Here is a 22,262-nt window from a genome sequence, read left to right as displayed (position 1 = left end):
CACAATGAGGACCAGCAGACACAACGAGGACCATCAGACACAATGAGGACCAGCAGACACAACGAGGACCATCAGACACATTGAGGACCATCAGACACATTGAGGACCAGCAGACACAATGAGGACCAGCAGACACAATGAGGACCAGCAGACACAATGAGGACCAGCAGACACAATGAGGACCAGCAGACACATTGAGGACCAGCAGACACAATGAGGACCAGCAGACACAATGAGGACCAGCAGACACAATGAGGACCAGCAGACACAATGAGGACCAGCAGACACAATGAGGACCATCAGACACAACGAGGACCATCAGACACAATGAGGACCAACAGACACAACGAGGACCAGCAGACACAATGAGGACCATCAGACACAACGAGGACCATCAGACACAATGAGGACCATCAGACACAACGAGGACCATCAGACACAATGAGGACCAACAGACACAACGAGGACCATCAGACACAATGAGGACCAGCAGACACAATGAGGACCATCAGACACAATGAGGACCAGCAGACACAATGAGGACCAGCAGACACAATGAGGACCATCAGACACAATGAGGACCAGCAGACACAATGAGGACCATCAGACACAATGAGGACCAGCAGACACAACGAGGACCAGCAGACACATTGAGGACCATCAGACACAACGATGACCAGCAGACACAATGAAGACCAGCAGACACAATGAAGACCAGCAGACACAATGAGGACCAGCAGATACAATGAAGACCAGCAGACACAATGAGGACCAGCAGACACAATGAGGACCATCAGACACAATGAGGACCACAGACACAACGAGGACCAGCAGACACAATGAAGACCAGCAGACACAATGAGGACCATCAGACACAATGAAGACCAGCAGACACAATGAGGACCAGCAGACACAACGAGGACCAGCAGACACAACGAGGACCAGCAGACACAATGAGGACCAGCAGACACAATGAGGACCAGCAGACACAATGAGGACCAGCAGACACAATGAGGACCAGCAGACAGCATCAGAGGATCTGAGGATGAGGGGAAACCTCAGAGACCCAAAACACCATAAATGAGTCCAGATGTTTGGCAGCAGTGAGTCACAGCTGGAAGCTAAAGTCCAGCTGAGGCTGAATACTTAAAGAACGGACCTCGACCAGAAGACAGAACCATGAACTGGATCACTTGACACCACTATCTGCCCCGTCTCCAGGTCCGGTTCAAGAAAGACCAGGTCTCAAGGTCCGGTTCACTAAAGACCAGGTGTCCAGGTCCGGTTCAATAAAGACCAGGTCTCAAGGTCCGGTTCACTAAAGACCAGGTCTCCAGGTCCGGTTCAATAAAGACCCGGTCTCAAGGTCCGGTTCACTAAAGACCAGGTCTCAAGGTCCGGTTCACTAAAGACCAGGTCTCAAGGTCCGGTTCAATAAAGACCAGGTGTCCAGGTCCGGTTCAATAAAGACCAGGTCTCAAGGTCCGATTCACTAAAGACCAGGTCTCAAGGTCCGGTTCACTAAAGACCAGGTCTCAAGGTCCGGTTCACTAAAGACCAGGTCTCCAGGTCCGGTTCACTAAAGACCAGGTCTCCAGGTCCGGTTCACTAAAGACCAGGTGTCAAGGTCCGGTTCACTAAAGACCAGGTCTCAAGGTCCGGTTCACTAAAGACCAGGTCTCAAGGTCCGGTTCACTAAATACCAGGTCTCAAGGTCCGGTTCACTAAAGACCAGGTCTCCAGGTCCGGTTCACTAAAGACCAGGTCTCAAGGTCCGGTTCACTAAATACCAGGTCTCCAGGTCCGGTTCACTAAAGACCAGGTCTCCAGGTCCGGTTCTGAGAAGTGAAGTCATAAACCTTCATCCTGTCCTCTGGGTCTACAGACGTTTCTTCTGTCCTCTGGGTCTGTAGATGTCTCTTCTGTCCTCTGGGTCTATAAACCTTCATCCTGTCCTCTGGGTCTATAAACCTTCATCCTGTCCTCTGGGTCTACAGACGTCTCTTCTGTCCTCTGGGTCTGTAGACGTCTCTTCTGTCCTCTGGGTCTACAGACGTTTCTTCTGTCCTCTGGGTCTGTAGATGTCTCTTCTGTCCTCTGGGTCTACAGACGTTTCTTCTGTCCTCTGGGTCTGTAGATGTCTCTTCTGTCCTCTGGGTCTATAAACCTTCATCCTGTCCTCTGGGTCTATAAACCTTCATCCTGTCCTCTGGGTCTACAGACGTCTCTTCTGTCCTCTGGGTCTGTAGACGTCTCTTCTGTCTTCTGGGTCTACAGACGTTTCTTCTGTCCTCTGGGTCTGTAGACGTCTCTTCTGTCCTCTGGGTCTGTAGACCTTCATCCTGTCCTCTGGGTCTGTAGACGTCTCTTCTGTCCTCTGGGTCTACAGACGTCTCTTCTGTCCTCTGGGTCTGTAGACGTCTCTTCTGTCCTCTGGGTCTGTAGACGTCTCTTCTGTCCTCTGGGTCTACAGACGTCTCTTCTGTCCTCTGGGTCTGTAGACGTCTCTTCTGTCCTCTGGGTCTGTAGACGTCTCTTCTGTCCTCTGGGTCTGTAGACGTCTCTTCTGTCCTCTGGGTCTACAGACGTCTCTTCTGTCCTCTGGGTCTGTAGACGTCTCTTCTGTCCTCTGGGTCTACAGACGTCTCTTCTGTCCTCTGGGTCTACAGACGTCTCTTCTGTCCTCTGGGTCTACAGATGTCTCTTCTGTCCTCTGGGTCTGTAGACGTCTCTTCTGTCCTCTGGGTCTGTAGACCTTCATCCTGTCCTCTGGGTCTGTAGACGTCTCTTCTGTCCTCTGGGTCTACAGACGTCTCTTCTGTCCTCTGGGTCTGTAGACGTCTCTTCTGTCCTCTGGGTCTACAGACGTCTCTTCTGTCCTCTGGGTCTACAGACGTCTCTTCTGTCCTCTGGGTCTACAGATGTCTCTTCTGTCCTCTGGGTCTGTAGACGTCTCTTCTGTCCTCTGGGTCTGTAGACCTTCATCCTGTCCTCTGGGTCTGTAGACGTCTCTTCTGTCCTCTGGGTCTACAGACGTCTCTTCTGTCCTCTGGGTCTACAGATGTCTCTTCTGTCCTCTGGGTCTGTAGACGTCTCTTCTGTCCTCTGGGTCTGTAGACCTTCATCCTGTCCTCTGGGTCTGTAGACATCTCTTCTGTCCTCTGGGTCTGTAGACGTCTCTTCTATCCTCTGGGTCTGTAGACGTCTCTTCTGTCCTCTGGGTCTGTAGATGTCTCTTCTGTCCTCTGGGTCTGTAGACCTTCATACTGTCCTCTGGGTCTATAAACCTTCATCCTGTCCTCTGGGTCTGTAGACGTCTCTTCTGTCCTCTGGGTCTATAAACCTTCATCCTGTCCTCTGGGTCTACAGACGTCTCTTCTGTCCTCTGGGTCTGTAGACGTCTCTTCTGTCCTCTGGGTCTACAGACGTTTCTTCTGTCCTCTGGGTCTGTAGACGTCTCTTCTGTCCTCTGGGTCTGTAGACCTTCATCCTGTCCTCTGGGTCTGTAGACGTCTCTTCTGTCCTCTGGGTCTGTAGACGTCTCTTCTGTCCTCTGGGTCTACAGACGTCTCTTCTGTCCTCTGGGTCTGTAGACGTCTCTTCTGTCCTCTGGGTCTACAGACGTCTCTTCTGTCCTCTGGGTCTACAGACGTCTCTTCTGTCCTCTGGGTCTACAGACGTCTCTTCTGTCCTCTGGGTCTGTAGACGTCTCTTCTGTCCTCTGGGTCTGTAGACGTCTCTTCTGTCCTCTGGGTCTGTAGACGTCTCTTCTGTCCTCTGGGTCTGTAGACGTCTCTTCTGTCCTCTGGGTCTGTAGACGTCTCTTCTGTCCTCTGGGTCTACAGACGTCTCTTCTCTCCTCTGGGTCTGTAGACGTCTCTTCTGTCCTCTGGGTCTGTAGACGTCTCTTCTGTCCTCTGGGTCTGTAGACGTCTCTTCTGTCCTCTGGGTCTACAGACGTCTCTTCTGTCCTCTGGGTCTACAGACGTCTCTTCTGTCCTCTGGGTCTGTAGACGTCTCTTCTGTCCTCTGGGTCTGTAGACGTCTCTTCTGTCCTCTGGGTCTACAGACGTCTCTTCTGTCCTCTGGGTCTGTAGACGTCTCTTCTGTCCTCTGGGTCTGTAGACGTCTCTTCTGTCCTCTGGGTCTACAGACGTCTCTTCTGTCCTCTGGGTCTGTAGACGTCTCTTCTGTCCTCTGGGTCTGTAGACGTCTCTTCTGTCCTCTGGGTCTACAGACGTCTCTTCTGTCCTCTGGGTCTGTAGACGTCTCTTCTGTCCTCTGGGTCTGTAGACGTCTCTTCTGTCCTCTGGGTCTACAGACGTCTCTTCTGTCCTCTGGGTCTGTAGACGTCTCTTCTGTCCTCTGGGTCTGTAGACGTCTCTTCTGTCCTCTGGGTCTGTAGACGTCTCTTCTGTCCTCTGGGTCTGTAGACGTCTCTTCTGTCCTCTGGGTCTGTAGACGTCTCTTCTGTCCTCTGGGTCTGTAGACGTCTCTTCTGTCCTCTGGGTCTACAGACGTCTCTTCTGTCCTCTGGGTCTGTAGACGTCTCTTCTGTCCTCTGGGTCTGTAGACGTCTCTTCTGTCCTCTGGGTCTGTAGACGTCTCTTCTGTCCTCTGGGTCTACAGACGTCTCTTCTGTCCTCTGGGTCTGTAGACGTCTCTTCTGTCCTCTGGGTCTGTAGACGTCTCTTCTGTCCTCTGGGTCTACAGACGTCTCTTCTGTCCTCTGGGTCTGTAGACGTCTCTTCTGTCCTCTGGGTCTGTAGACGTCTCTTCTGTCCTCTGGGTCTGTAGACGTCTCTTCTGTCCTCTGGGTCTACAGACGTCTCTTCTGTCCTCTGGGTCTGTAGACGTCTCTTCTGTCCTCTGGGTCTGTAGACGTCTCTTCTGTCCTCTGGGTCTGTAGACGTCTCTTCTGTCCTCTGGGTCTACAGACGTCTCTTCTGTCCTCTGGGTCTGTAGACGTCTCTTCTGTCCTCTGGGTCTGTAGACGTCTCTTCTGTCCTCTGGGTCTGTAGACGTCTCTTCTGTCCTCTGGGTCTGTAGACGTCTCTTCTGTCCTCTGGGTCTACAGACGTCTCTTCTGTCCTCTGGGTCTGTAGACGTCTCTTCTGTCCTCTGGGTCTGTAGACGTCTCTTCTGTCCTCTGGGTCTGTAGACGTCTCTTCTGTCCTCTGGGTCTGTAGACGTCTCTTCTGTCCTCTGGGTCTGTAGACGTCTCTTCTGTCCTCTGGGTCTACAGACGTCTCTTCTGTCCTCTGGGTCTGTAGACGTCTCTTCTGTCCTCTGGGTCTGTAGACGTCTCTTCTGTCCTCTGGGTCTGTAGACGTCTCTTCTGTCCTCTGGGTCTGTAGACGTCTCTTCTGTCCTCTGGGTCTACAGACGTCTCTTCTCTCTGGATCTATAGAACCTCTAACTCAGTAAACATCTTGAACATGAGTTGATGTTTCAGGTCTTCTTCGGTACAGAATCTTCATCACGAGTCCGACTGATGAAGATTGTTTGTGTAGCTGCAACAACGTGATGTTGACTGACAGAGAGGTCGCCATGGCAACACAATCAAACCTGTGTTTGTGTGTGTGTTTGTCCAGCTGTGACTGTGTGTCTCCAACAGGTTTCACTCAGCAGGACTTTGAGGAGACCTTCTCAACACCGACCCCGATTACAACCCCAAACCAGCTGAATGCCAGGGTCCCCACAAGGGAGGAGGGTCCCCACAAGAGAGGAGGGTCCCCACAAGGGAGGAGAGTCCCCACAACAACTCACCTGGACTCTTCCGAACTCACAGGCCAGGTCCAGAGGAGTCTTCTTGGCCTTGTTGACCAGACAGGGGTTGGACTGATGCTGCAGCAACATCTCCGACTGAAAACCAACAAACAAACATAATTTAATGAATGAAAAGCACAAGAGGACAGAAAAGATCTACACAACCAGAAGATCCTGCGGTACAAAGAGATGTTCTGCTTTGTGACCCGTCAGCAACGAACGAAACACCGGCAGAGCTCGGCGGCGGCGCGGCCCTCAGAGGGTTCGCGTTATGGCGATGCTGTAATGTTTCACCAGCTGTCGGCCAATCAGAGGACGTAAACGGGGACACAGATGTGTGTTGTTATCACGGCTCTGCAGGATGGATTACATTAAGGCGGACTGTTTGCATCAGTTTAAACTGAAAGAACACAAAGGAATAGAATATAGAATATAATCTTCTCGTTAATCTCTTAGATAATAAACACAGAGACAGCTGTGACAAAAGCTTTTAGTTCCAACATGCAGATCATTCACAGACCACGAACATATAATAATATTATATATATATATATGTAATAATAATATCTGTAAGCATAAAAACACTCCATGTCTTAGAAACAACAACAGCATTCAACTGGAAACTTCAAAACACAGTAAAAGAAGAAAAAACACAAAACGAAACCACATAATTATAAATTACAAAAATCTGCATTCAAAATGTTATTTTAGTAAAAAATAAGCCGGCAACAGAAGTACTGAAGTACTGAAGTATCAGAAGTATCAGAAGTATCTGAAGTACTGAAGTATGTGAAGTACTGAAGTATCAGAAGTATCTGAAGTACTGAAGTACTGAAGTACTGAAGTATCAGAAGTACTGAAGTATCTGAAGTACTGAAGTATCTGAAGTACTGAAGTATCAGAAGTACTGAAGTATCTGAAGTACTGAAGTACTGAAGTATGAGAAGTACTGAAGTATCTGAAGTACTGCAGTATCTGAAGTACTGAAGTACTGAAGTATCAGAAGTATCAGAAGTATCTGAAGTACTGAAGTATGTGAAGTACTGAAGTATCAGAAGTATCTGAAGTACTGAAGTACTGAAGTACTGAAGTACTGAAGTATCAGAAGTACTGAAGTATCTGAAGTACTGAAGTATCTGAAGTACTGAAGTATCAGAAGTACTGAAGTATCTGAAGTACTGAAGTACTGAAGTATGAGAAGTACTGAAGTATCTGAAGTACTGCAGTATCTGAAGTACTGAAGTACTGAAGTACTGAAGTATCTGAAGTACTGAAGTATCTGAAGTACTGAAGTACTGAAGTATCATAAGTACTGAAGTATCATAAGTACTGAAGTATCTGAAGTACTGAAGTACTGAAGTATCAGAAGTACTGAAGTACTGAAGTACTGAAGTATGAGAAGTACTGAAGTATCAGAAGTATCTGAAGTACTGAAGTACTGAAGTACTGAAGTATCTGAAGTACTGAAGTATCTGAAGTACTGAAGTATCAGAAGTACTGAAGTACTGAAGTACTGAAGTATGAGAAGTACTGAAGTATCTGAAGTACTGCAGTATCTGAAGTACTGAAGTACTGAAGTACTGAAGTATCTGAAGTACTGAAGTATCTGAAGTACTGAAGTATCAGAAGTACTGAAGTATCTGAAGTACTGAAGTATCTGAAGTACTGAAGTACTGAAGTATCAGAAGTACTGAAGTATCTGAAGTACTGAAGTACTGAAGTATCATAAGTACTGAAGTATCAGAAGTACTGAAGTATCATAAGTACTGAAGTATCAGAAGTACTGAAGTATCTGACGTACTGAAGTATCAGAAGTACTGAAGTATCAGAAGTACTGAAGTATCAGAAGTACTGAAGAATCTGAAGTACTGAAGTATCAGAAGTACTGAAGTATCAGAAGTACTGAAGTATCTGAAGTACTTAAGTATCTGAAGTACTCGTTAGGCAGAACCAGGTGATATTATGTAATATCAAATAATGTTAAACAATCAAAGTTGTAATTTGAACATTTTATGGGCCGCTGTTCCAACAGGCTTAGAGCACTCACAGACTGCTATGAAGAGGTACATAAATATGAACATTTACATATATATATCTATATATATCTATATACATATATAGATATATATATGTATATATATATATACAGCATGTGTTTGTGGTCGTCTTAAAAAAGAACGCTATGTCTTAAAAACAACAACTGGAACCTTTAAATGATGGTGTCAGTGGTGGAAGAAGTACTCATAATATTTACTCAACTAAAAGGAGCAATAATACATACATATATATATATATATATATATATCAGTATATATATATATATATATATATATATATATATCAGTATATATACTGGAAAAACAAAGTTTGGAAACTTGTGTTTGGTGGATTAGTTCTCTGTCGTTCCAATGCTAATGGTCATTGTATTCTACATCGTTGGAAAGTCTGTTTATTTACCTTCTCAATGATGTCCAGCTTGTAAGGATCATGTATTTGTGGGATGAGCAGCACAGCTGATTATGTGGGGAGCGCCCAAGAAAAATTTGCCAAAATGCTCTTCCAATGGTAAACAGTGTATTTTCATAAGGCTACCAGGAAGCCTGCAATGACTGCCCTTCACCGTCAGGCCGGTTGGCGCTGGTGTCGACAACACAGACAAAGGAACCTGAACATGTGGGGGAATGTCATGTTCAGTGATGAGTCCAGGTTCTGTCTGCCAAAGTTGGAAGGCAGGTCAAAGTATGGAGACGACGTGGAGAACGCTCTGCTGATTGTTGAACCGATGGAATAACAGCTTTTGGTGGGGGCAGTGTCATGGTGTGGGGGGGGGGCATCTCCCTCACTGGCAAAACAAGGCTTGTCATCATTGAAGGCCATCTCAATGCAGGGAGATATCGGGATGAGATTCTGCAGCCAGTGGTGATCCCATATCTCCACAATCTGGGACCTAACTTCATCCTCAAAGATGACAACGCCCCCCCCCCACAGAGCCAGGGTTATCACAGACTACCTCCACAATGTGGGAGGAGAGAGAATGGAACGGCCTGCCAAGAGTCCACACCTCAACCCAACTCAACACTTGTGGGATCAGCTTGGGCGTGCTGTACGTGTTAGAGTGACCAACACAACCACGCTGGCTGACCTGCAACCAATCCTGGTTGAGGAATGGAACGCCATCCCACAGCAACGTGTGACCAGGTTGGTGACCAGCATGAGGAGGAGGTGCCAGGCTGTTGTGGCTGCGTATGGATCTTCCACCTACTGAGACTCCTGACGGTGGATTCAATGAATAAAGTGTAAAATAGCCAATATGTCTTGTTTGTTCCTTGTTACTGATAGAGAGTTCAATCATCCAATCCACCAAACAACTCAAAACAAGAGTCAATTCCAACAGGAGAATACACTGTTTACCATTGATGGAGCATTTTGGCGAATTTTTCTTGGGCGCTACCCACATAATCAGCTGTGCTGCTCATCCCACAAATACATGATCCTTACAAGTTGGGCATCATTGTGAAGGTCAATAAACAGGCTTTCCAACGATGTAAAATACAATGACCATTAGCATTGTAACAACAGAGAAATAATCCACCAAACACAAGTTTCCGAACTTTGTTTTTCCAGTTTATATATATATATATATATATATATATATAATATAACACCAAACACAAAAATACACCACTGAAAGAAAAAGTCCTGCATTCAAAATCTCGTCCAGGTATAAGTACAGAAGTACCGAAGTACAGAAGTACAGAAGTACCGAAGTACAGAAGTACTGAAGTACAGAAGTACAGAAGTACTGAAGTACTGAAGTACAGAAGTACAGAAGTACCGAAGTACCGAAGTATTATCAGCGAGATGTATTTCAAGCACCAGAACAAAGGAAGATTTCTTCAATCTGTCGGAGAATATTTCAACCTCTTTTTAATTGAAATCAATTTGTTTAAAGGTGATAAGGTTAGGGGTTAGAGGTTAGGGGTAAGGGTTAGGGGTTAGGGTTAGGGGTTAGGGGTAAGGGGTAAGGGGTTAGGGGTTAGGGTTAGGGGTTAGGGGTAAGGGGTAAGGGTTAGGGGTTAGGGTTAGGGGTTAGGGGTAAGGGGTAAGGGGTTAGGGGTTAGGGTTAGGGGTAAGGGGTAAGGGTTAGGGGTTAGGGTTAGGGGTTAGGGGTAAGGGGTAAGGGGTTAGGGGTTAGGGTTAGGGGTTAGGGGTAAGGGGTAAGGGTTAGGGGTTAGGGTTAGGGGTTAGGGGTAAGGGGTAAGGGGTTAGGGGTTAGGGTTAGGGGTAAGGGGTAAGGGGTAAGGGTTAGGGGTTAGGGTTAGGGGTTAGGGTTAGGGGTTAGGGGTAAGGGGTAAGGGGTTAGGGGTTAGGGTTAGGGGTTAGGGGTTAGGGTTAGGGGTTAGGGCATAATAAAGTATCAAACAGCTATCTGCAATGTCAAACCGATCTGCACTGCTCTCACACGGCGGTCACACGGCGGTCACACGGCGGTTACAGATAACGCCATCCGACCGACTAGATTAGCACCGTTAGCTCCGTTACCACCGTTAGCTCTGTCAGCACCGTTGCTGTTGTTTGTACCGTTAGCGCTGTTAGCTGCTAGCCGTCGGCTCAGCCGTCGCCATGTTGAGAGCCGTGTGGAGGCAACAGGTATTCCGTATTTAGTACCTTTAAATAGATCAACGCCTAACCTTAACCAACCCACGGGTTACCTTCTAGACACGACCAGAAATAAAGAGTCAATAGAACACGTCACATCTACTGTGTTCTCTCTCCGGAGCTGATTTCATCTCAGTGTTGACATTAACGTGATAAAGAACAACAACAATATGTTGATGTGTTTATGGTCTTCATTTTTTAATAAAGAACGACTCAGATGTTAAATCTCATTAAACAGTCCGAACGTGGTCCTCAGTCCTCAGTGGGGGTTTAACCACCGGCTCCATTCATCCTAATCCTGGTCTGAACAACAACACCGAATCTGACCTAAAACCCTCTGCAGTGTTCATTTCATCACATCTGTTCTGCTGGGACACAAACAGGGTCACTAATCACACCCCCACCGAAAATCTGATCACCCCAAATCTATCCCCCCCATACATCCCCCGCCGTCGTCCTCCAAAATCGATCACGTCTGAATCCCCACAAATCCAATCAGGTCCTCCTCCGTCCTCCTCTGATCCTCTGATCAGGGAGCCGGTCCTCTTCACAGAGTCCAACATGTTTCTCCCAGAGCCGGGACGATCCATCTCCTGATCAATACTATCACCATCTCCTGATCAATACTATCACCATCTCCTGATCAATACTATCACCATCTCCTGATCAATACTATCACCAACTCCTGATAAATACTACCACCATCTCCTGATCAATACTACCACCATCTCCTGATAAATACTATCACCATCTTCTGATCAATACTATCACCAATTCCTGATCAATACTATCACCAACTCCTGATCAATACTACCACCATCTCCTGATCAATACTTTCACCACCTCCTGATCAATACTATCACCATCTCCAGATCAATACTATCACCAACTCCTGATCAGTACTATCACCATCTCCTGATCAATACTATCACCATCTCCTGATCAATACTATCACCATCTCCTGATCAATACTATCACCAACTCCTGATCAAGTAGGCTGCACGGTGGTGCAGTGGTTAGCACTGGCGCCTCACAGCTAGAGGGTTGCAGGTTCAAATCTGGCTTGGGGCCCTTCTGTGTGGAGTTTGCATGTTCTCCCCGTGTGAGCGTGGGTTTTCTCCGGGTACTCCGGTTTCCTCCCACAGTCCAAAGACATGCAGGTTAGGTTAATTGTTGACTCTAAATTGCCCGTAGGTGTGAATGTGAGTGTGAATGGTTTTCTGTCTCTATGTGTCAGCCCTGTGATGGACTGGCGACCTGTCCAGGGTGTACCCCGCCTTCGCCCAATGTCGGCTGGGATCGGCTCCAGCCCCCCCGCGACCCCTAACGGGATAAGCGGTTGCAGATGAGGATGAGGACTCCTGATCAATACTACCACCATCTCCTGATTAATACTATCACCAACTCCTGATCAATACTATCACCATCTCTTGATCAGTATTGTGGTTCTATATGTATTGATATTGATCAGTATTGTGATTCTATATGTATTGATATTGATCAGTATTGTGGTTCTATATGTATTGATATTGATCAGTATTGTGATTCTATATGTATTGATATTGATCAGTATTGTGGTTCTATATGTATTGATATTGATCAGTATTATGGTTCTATATTGTGATGTATTGATTGTTGTTAACTTGTTGACCTCTAGACCATGAAGGGAACCAGATGAATCATCACTTCTAGAGACTTTAACTTCTATAAATCTCTAAATGAATCCAGTAGAATGTTTGATGTTCAGCATGTCTGTAGTCAGAGACGTCCTGAAGTCAAATAGATCAGGATCATTGGCAGGAATTATTGATTACATTGATTATCCAGCAACCCAGGTATCAAAGAATAAAGAAGTTTCCCTCACAGATTAGTGGAGTTTATCTTTTTAATTTATAATGTTTTATACTTCTGGTGAATATAATCCATCAATCTGGTTTCCATAGATGTATTTAGTATCTCCATAGATACATAGTATCTCCCGTCAGCTCCGTTCTCTTTATCATCCATGGTCAGCTCCATCGGGGCCGTTTCAATGCAGAGAACACAAATGTCAGTATCTGGGTGCTCTACAGTCGTAGCGTCGGCCCGTTTGACCACGGAGACGAGAGCGACGGCCGGCTCCACCGCCACGTTACTACCATACAATAACGTTACCTCCATAACGTTACCTCCATACCATAACGTTACCTCCATACCATAACGTTACCTCCATAACGTTACCTCCATACCATAACGTTACCTCCATACCGTAACGTTACCTCCATAACGTTACCTCCATACCATAACGTTACCACCATACCATAACGTTACCTCCATAACGTTACCTCCATACCATAACGTTACCTCCATACCATAACGTTACCTCCATAACGTTACCTCCATACCATAACGTTACCACCATACCATAACGTTACCTCCGTACCATAACGTTACCTCCATACCATAACGTTAACTCCATACCATAACGTTACCTCCATACCATAACGTTACCTCCATACCATAACATTACCACCATACCATAACGTTACCTCCATACCATAACGTTACCGCCGTACCATAACGTTACCGCCGTACCATAACGTTACCTCCATACAATAACGTTACCGCCGTACCATAACGTTACCTCCATACCATAACATTACCACCATACCATAACGTTACCTCCATACCATAACGTTACCTCCATACCATAACGTTACCTCCATACCATAACGTTACCACCATACCATAACGTTATAACGTTACCACCACACCATAATGTTGCCTCCACACCATAACGTTACCTCCACACCATAAGCTACCTCCATACCATAACGTTACCTCCATACCATAACGTTATAACGTTACCACCACACCATAATGTTGCCTCCACACCATAACGTTACCTCCACACCATAAGCTACCTCCATACAATAACGTTACCGCCGTACCATAACGTTACCTCCTTACCGTAACGTTACCTCCAGACCATAACGTTACCACCGCACCATAACGTTGCCTCCACACCATAACGTTACCTCCACACCATAACGCTACCTCCATACCATAACGTAACCGCCGTACCATAACTTTACCTCCATACCATAACGTTACCTCCATACCGTAACGTTACCTCCATACCGTAACGTTACCTCCATACCGTAACGTTACCGCCATACCGTAACGTTACCTCCATACCATAACGTTACCACCATACCGTAACGTTACCTCCATACAATAACGTTACCACCATACCGTAACGTTACCTCCATACCATAACGTTACCTCCATACCGTAACGTTACCTTCATACCATAACGTTACCTCCACACCATAACGTTACCTCCATACCATAACGTTACCTCCACACCATAACGTTACCTCCATACCATTACGTTACCGCCATACCATAACTTTACCTCCATACCATAACGTTACCGCCGTACCATAACGTTACATCCATACCATAACGTTACCGCCTTACCATAACGTTACCTCCATACCATAACGTTACCTCCATACCATAACGTTAACTCCATACCATAACGTTACCTCCATACGTAACGTTACCTCCATACCGTAACGTTACCTCCATACCGTAACGTTACCTCCACACCATAACGTTACCTCCATACCATAACGTAACCGCCGTACCATAACTTTACCTCCATACCATAACGTTACCTCCATACCATAACGTTACCTCCACACCATAACGCTACCTCCATACCATAACGTAACCGCCGTACCATAACTTTACCTCCATACAATAACGTTACCGCCGTACCATAACTTTACCTCCATACCGTAACTTTACCTCCATACCTTAACGTTACCTCCATACCATAACATTACCACCACAACATAACGTTGCCTCCACACCATAACGTTACCTCCACACCATAACGTTACCTCCATACCATAACGTTACCGCCGTACCATAACTTTACCTCCATATCATAACGTTACCGCCGTACCATAACGTTACCTCCATACCATAACGTTACCACCACAACATAATGTTGCCTCCACACCATAACGTTACCTCCACACCATAAGCTACCTCCATACCATAACGTTACCGCCATACCATAACGTTACCTCCATACCATAACGTTACCACCATACCATAACATTACCTCCATACCATAACGTTACCTCCATACGTAACGTTACCTCCATACCATAACGTTACCACCACACCATAACGTTGCCTCCACACCATAACGTTACCTCCACACCATAACGTTACCTCCATACCATAACGTTACCACCGTACCATAACTTTACCTCCATACCATAACGTTACCTCCATACCATAACGTTACCTCTGTACCATAACGTTACTCCATATCATAACGTTAACACCATACCATAACGTTACCTCCATACCATAACGTTACCTCCATACCATAACGTTACTCCATACCATAACGTTACCTCCATACCATGACGTTACCTCCATACCATAACGTTACCACCATACCATAACGTTACCTCCATACCATAACGTTACCTCCATACCATAACGTTACCACCATACCATAACGTTATAACGTTACCACCACACCATAATGTTGCCTCCACACCATAACGTTACCTCCACACCATAAGCTACCTCCATACCATAACGTTACCTCCATACCATAACGTTATAACGTTACCACCACACCATAATGTTGCCTCCACACCATAACGTTACCTCCACACCATAAGCTACCTCCATACAATAACGTTACCGCCGTACCATAACGTTACCTCCTTACCGTAACGTTACCTCCAGACCATAACGTTACCACCGCACCATAACGTTGCCTCCACACCATAACGTTACCTCCACACCATAACGCTACCTCCATACCATAACGTAACCGCCGTACCATAACTTTACCTCCATACCATAACGTTACCTCCATACCGTAATGTTACCTCCATACCGTAACGTTACCTCCATACCGTAACGTTACCGCCATACCGTAACGTTACCTCCATACCATAACGTTACCACCATACCGTAACGTTACCTCCATACAATAACGTTACCACCATACCGTAACGTTACCTCCATACCATAACGTTACCTCCATACCGTAACGTTACCTTCATACCATAACGTTACCTCCACACCATAACGTTACCTCCATACCATAACGTTACCTCCACACCATAACGTTACCTCCATACCATTACGTTACCGCCATACCATAACTTTACCTCCATACCATAACGTTACCGCCGTACCATAACGTTACATCCATACCATAACGTTACCGCCTTACCATAACGTTACCTCCATACCATAACGTTACCTCCATACCATAACGTTAACTCCATACCATAACGTTACCTCCATACGTAACGTTACCTCCATACCGTAACGTTACCTCCATACCGTAACGTTACCTCCACACCGTAACGTTACCTCCATACCATAACGTTACCTCCATACCATAACGTTACCTCCACACCATAACGCTACCTCCATACCATAACGTAACCGCCGTACCATAACTTTACCTCCATACCATAACGTTACCTCCATACCATAACGTTACCTCCACACCATAACGCTACCTCCATACCATAACGTAACCGCCGTACCATAACTTTACCTCCATACAATAACGTTACCGCCGTACCATAACTTTACCTCCATACCGTAACTTTACCTCCATACCGTAACGTTACCTCCATACCATAACATTACCACCACAACATAACGTTGCCTCCACACCATAACGTTACCTCCACACCATAACGTTACCTCCATACCATAACGTTACCGCCGTACCATAACTTTACCTCCATATCATAACGTTACCGCCGTACCATAACGTTACCTCCATACCATAACGTTACCACCACAACATAATGTTGCCTCCACACCATAACGTTACCTCCACACCATAAGCTACCTCCATACCATAACGTTACCGCCATACCATAACGTTACCTCCATACCATAACGTTACCACCATACCATAACATTACCTCCATACCATAACGTTACCTCCATACATAACGTTACCTCCATACCATAACGTTACCACCACACCATAACGTTGCCTCCACACCATAACGTTACCTCCACACCATAACGTTACCTCCATACCATAACGTTACCACCGTACCATAACTTTACCTCCATACCATAATGTTACCTCCATACCATAACGTTACCTCTGTACCATAACGTTACTCCATATCATAACGTTAACACCATACCATAACGTTACCTCCATACCATAACGTTACCTCCATACCATAACGTTACTCCATACCATAACGTTACCTCCATACCATGACGTTACCTCCATACCATAACGTTACCACCATACCATAACGTTACCTCCATACCATAACGTTACCTCCATACCATAACGTTACCACCACACCATAATGTTACCTCCACACCATAACGTTACCTCCACACCATAAGCTACCTCCATACCATAACGTTACCTCCGTACCATAACTTTACCTCCATACCATAACGTTACCGCCGTACCATAACGTTACCTCCATACCGTAACGTTACCTCCAGACCATAACGTTACCACCGCACCATAACGTTGCCTCCACACCATAACGTTACCTCCACACAATAACGCTACCTCCATACCATAACGTAACCGCCGTACCATAACTTTACCTCCATACCATAACGTTACCGCCGTACCATAACGTTACCTCCATACCATAACGTTACCGCCATACCATAACGTTACCTCCATACCATAACGTTACCACCATACCATAACATTACCTCCATACCATAACGTTACCTCCATACGTAACGTTACCTCCATACCATAACGTTACCACCACACCATAACGTTGCCTCCACACCATAACGTTACCTCCACACCATAACGTTACCACCATACCATAACGTTACCTCCATACCATAACGTTACCTCCATACCATAACGTTACCACCATACCATAACGTTATAACGTTACCACCACACCATAATGTTGCCTCCACACCATAACGTTACCTCCACACCATAAGCTACCTCCATACCATAACGTTACCTCCATACCATAACGTTATAACGTTACCACCACACCATAATGTTGCCTCCACACCATAACGTTACCTCCACACCATAAGCTACCTCCATACAATAACGTTACCGCCGTACCATAACGTTACCTCCTTACCGTAACGTTACCTCCAGACCATAACGTTACCACCGCACCATAACGTTGCCTCCACACCATAACGTTACCTCCACACCATAACGCTACCTCCATACCATAACGTAACCGCCGTACCATAACTTTACCTCCATACCATAACGTTACCTCCATACCGTAACGTTACCTCCATACCGTAACGTTACCTCCATACCGTAACGTTACCGCCATACCGTAACGTTACCTCCATACCATAACGTTACCACCATACCGTAACGTTACCTCCATACAATAACGTTACCACCATACCGTAACGTTACCTCCATACCATAACGTTACCTCCATACCGTAACGTTACCTTCATACCATAACGTTACCTCCACACCATAACGTTACCTCCATACCATAACGTTACCTCCACACCATAACGTTACCTCCATACCATTACGTTACCGCCATACCATAACTTTACCTCCATACCATAACGTTACCGCCGTACCATAACGTTACATCCATACCATAACGTTACCGCCTTACCATAACGTTACCTCCATACCATAACGTTACCTCCATACCATAACGTTAACTCCATACCATAACGTTACCTCCATACGTAACGTTACCTCCATACCGTAACGTTACCTCCATACCGTAACGTTACCTCCACACCATAACGTTACCTCCATACCATAACGTTACCTCCATACCATAACGATACCTCCACACCATAACGCTACCTCCATACCATAACGTAACCGCCGTACCATAACTTTACCTCCATACCATAACGTTACCTCCATACCATAACGTTACCTCCACACCATAACGCTACCTCCATACCATAACGTAACCGCCGTACCATAACTTTACCTCCATACAATAACGTTACCGCCGTACCATAACTTTACCTCCATACCGTAACTTTACCTCCATACCGTAACGTTACCTCCATACCATAACATTACCACCACAACATAACGTTGCCTCCACACCATAACGTTACCTCCACACCATAACGTTACCTCCATACCATAACGTTACCGCCGTACCATAACTTTACCTCCATATCATAACGTTACCGCCGTACCATAACGTTACCTCCATACCATAACGTTACCACCACAACATAATGTTGCCTCCACACCATAACGTTACCTCCACACCATAAGCTACCTCCATACCATAACGTTACCGCCATACCATAACGTTACCGCCATACCATAACGTTACCTCCATACCATAACATTACCTCCATACCATAACGTTACCTCCATACATAACGTTACCTCCATACCATAACGTTACCACCACACCATAACGTTGCCTCCACACCATAACGTTACCTCCACACCATAACGTTACCTCCATACCATAACGTTACCACCGTACCATAACTTTACCTCCATACCATAATGTTACCTCCATACCATAACGTTACCTCTGTACCATAACGTTACTCCATATCATAACGTTAACACCATACCATAACGTTACCTCCATACCATAACGTTACCTCCATACCATAACGTTACTCCATACCATAACGTTACCTCCATACCATGACGTTACCTCCATACCATAACGTTACCACCATACCATAACGTTACCTCCATACCATAACGTTACCTCCATACCATAACGTTACCACCACACCATAATGTTACCTCCACACCATAACGTTACCTCCACACCATAAGCTACCTCCATACCATAACGTTACCTCCGTACCATAACTTTACCTCCATACCATAACGTTACCGCCGTACCATAACGTTACCTCCATACCGTAACGTTACCTCCAGACCATAACGTTACCACCGCACCATAACGTTGCCTCCACACCATAACGTTACCTCCACACAATAACGCTACCTCCATACCATAACGTAACCGCCGTACCATAACTTTACCTCCATACCATAACGTTACCGCCGTACCATAACGTTACCTCCATACCATAACGTTACCGCCATACCATAACGTTACCTCCATACCATAACGTTACCACCATACCATAACATTACCTCCATACCATAACGTTACCTCCATACGTAACGTTACCTCCATACCATAACGTTACCACCACACCATAACGTTGCCTCCACACCATAACGTTACCTCCACACCATAACGTTACCACCATACCATAACGTTACCTCCATACCATAACGTTACCTCCATACCATAACGTTACCTCCATACCATAACGTTACTCCATACCATAACGTTACCTCCATACCATAACGTTACCTCCATATACCTCCATACCATAACGTTACCTCCATACCATAACGTTACTCCATACCATAACGTTAACACCATACCATAACGTTACCTCCATACCGTAACATTACCTCCATACCGTAACGTTACCTCCATACCCTAACGTTACCGCCATACCGTAACGTTACCTCCATACCATAACGTTACCACCATACCATAACATTACCTCCATACCATAACGTTACCTCCATACCATAACGTTACCTCCATACCATAACTTTACCTCCACACCATAACGTTACCTCCATACCATAACGTTACCGCCGTACCATAACTTTACCTCCATACCATAACGTTACCGCCGTACCATAACGTTACCTCCATACCATAACGTTACCACCATACCATAACGTTACCTCCATACCATAACGTTACCTCCATACCATGACGTTACCTCCATACCATAACGTTACCACCATACCATGAAGTTACCTCCATACCGTAACGTTACCTCCATACCGTAACGTTACCGCCATACCGTAACGTTACCTCCATACCCTAACGTTACCACCATACCATAACGTTACCTCCACACCATAACGTTACCTCCATACCATAACGTTACCACCGTACCATAACTTTACCTCCATACCATAATGTTACCTCCATACCATAACGTTACCTCTGTACCATAACGTTACTCCATATCATAACGTTAACACCATACCATAACGTTACCTCCATACCATAACGTTACCTCCATACCATAACGTTACTCCATACCATAACGTTACCTCCATACCATGACGTTACCTCCATACCATAACGTTACCACCATACCATAACGTTACCTCCATACCATAACGTTACCTCCATACCATAACGTTACCACCACACCATAATGTTACCTCCACACCATAACGTTACCTCCACACCATAAGCTACCTCCATACCATAACGTTACCTCCGTACCATAACTTTACCTCCATACCATAACGTTACCGCCGTACCATAACGTTACCTCCATACCGTAACGTTACCTCCAGACCATAACGTTACCACCGCACCATAACGTTGCCTCCACACCATAACGTTACCTCCACACAATAACGCTACCTCCATACCATAACGTAACCGCCGTACCATAACTTTACCTCCATACCATAACGTTACCGCCGTACCATAATGTTACCTCCATACCATAACGTTACCGCCATACCATAACGTTACCTCCATACCATAACGTTACCACCATACCATAACATTACCTCCATACCATAACGTTACCACCATACCATAACATTACCTCCATACCATAACGTTACCTCCATACGTAACGTTACCTCCATACCATAACGTTACCACCACACCATAACGTTGCCTCCACACCATAACGTTACCTCCACACCATAACGTTACCACCATACCATAACGTTACCTCCATACCATAACGTTACCTCCATACCATAACGTTACCTCCATACCATAACGTTACTCCATACCATAACGTTACCTCCATACCATAACGTTACCTCCATATAACTCCATACCATAACGTTACCTCCATACCATAACGTTACTCCATACCATAACGTTAACACCATACCATAACGTTACCTCCATACCGTAACATTACCTCCATACCGTAACGTTACCTCCATACCCTAACGTTACCGCCATACCGTAACGTTACCTCCATACCATAACGTTACCACCATACCATAACATTACCTCCATACCATAACGTTACCTCCATACCATAACGTTACCTCCATACCATAACTTTACCTCCACACCATAACGTTACCTCCATACCATAACGTTACCGCCGTACCATAACTTTACCTCCATACCATAACGTTACCGCCGTACCATAACGTTACCTCCATACCATAACGTTACCACCATACCATAACGTTACCTCCATACCATAACGTTACCTCCATACCATGACGTTACCTCCATACCATAACGTTACCACCATACCATGAAGTTACCTCCATACCGTAACGTTACCTCCATACCGTAACGTTACCGCCATACCGTAACGTTACCTCCATACCCTAACGTTACCACCATACCATAACGTTACCACCATACCATGACGTTACCTCCATACCATAACGTTACCACCATACCATAACGTTACCACCATACCGTAACGTTACCACCATACCATAACGTTACCTCCATACCGTAACGTTATCGCTATACCGTAACGTTACCTCCATACCCTAACGTTACCACTATACCATAACGTTACCTCCATACCATAACGTTACCTCCATACCATAACGTTACCTCCATACCATAACGTTACCTCCATACATAACGTTACCTCCATACGGTAACGTTACCTCCATACCATAATGTTACCGCCATACCGTAACGTTACCTCCATACCATAACGTTACCTCCGTACCATAACTTTACCTCCATACCATAACGTTACCGCCGTACCATAACGTTACCTCCATACCGTAACGTTAC

General features: G+C 45.5%; 1 protein-coding gene across 6 annotated transcripts in view; it reads right to left on the bottom strand.

Moving 5' to 3' along the window:
- Positions 1 to 22,262, bottom strand: part of LOC141781385 (CASK interacting protein 2) — a 135,470-nt gene that overhangs the window by 52,036 nt on the left and 61,172 nt on the right. For all 6 annotated transcript variants that reach the window (XM_074657100.1, XM_074657102.1, XM_074657105.1 and 3 more), the window contains exon 7: positions 5,770 to 5,865. In XM_074657100.1, the coding sequence (XP_074513201.1) occupies positions 5,770 to 5,865 (96 nt within the window). The remainder of the gene's footprint in view (positions 1 to 5,769; positions 5,866 to 22,262) is intronic.

The sequence above is a fragment of the Sebastes fasciatus genome, chromosome 13, assembly GCF_043250625.1.
Source record: "Sebastes fasciatus isolate fSebFas1 chromosome 13, fSebFas1.pri, whole genome shotgun sequence".
Taxonomy (NCBI): domain Eukaryota; kingdom Metazoa; phylum Chordata; class Actinopteri; order Perciformes; family Sebastidae; genus Sebastes; species Sebastes fasciatus.
The sequence above is the reverse complement of the archived record's forward strand: the minus strand, read 5'-3'. Positions and strand labels throughout refer to the sequence as shown.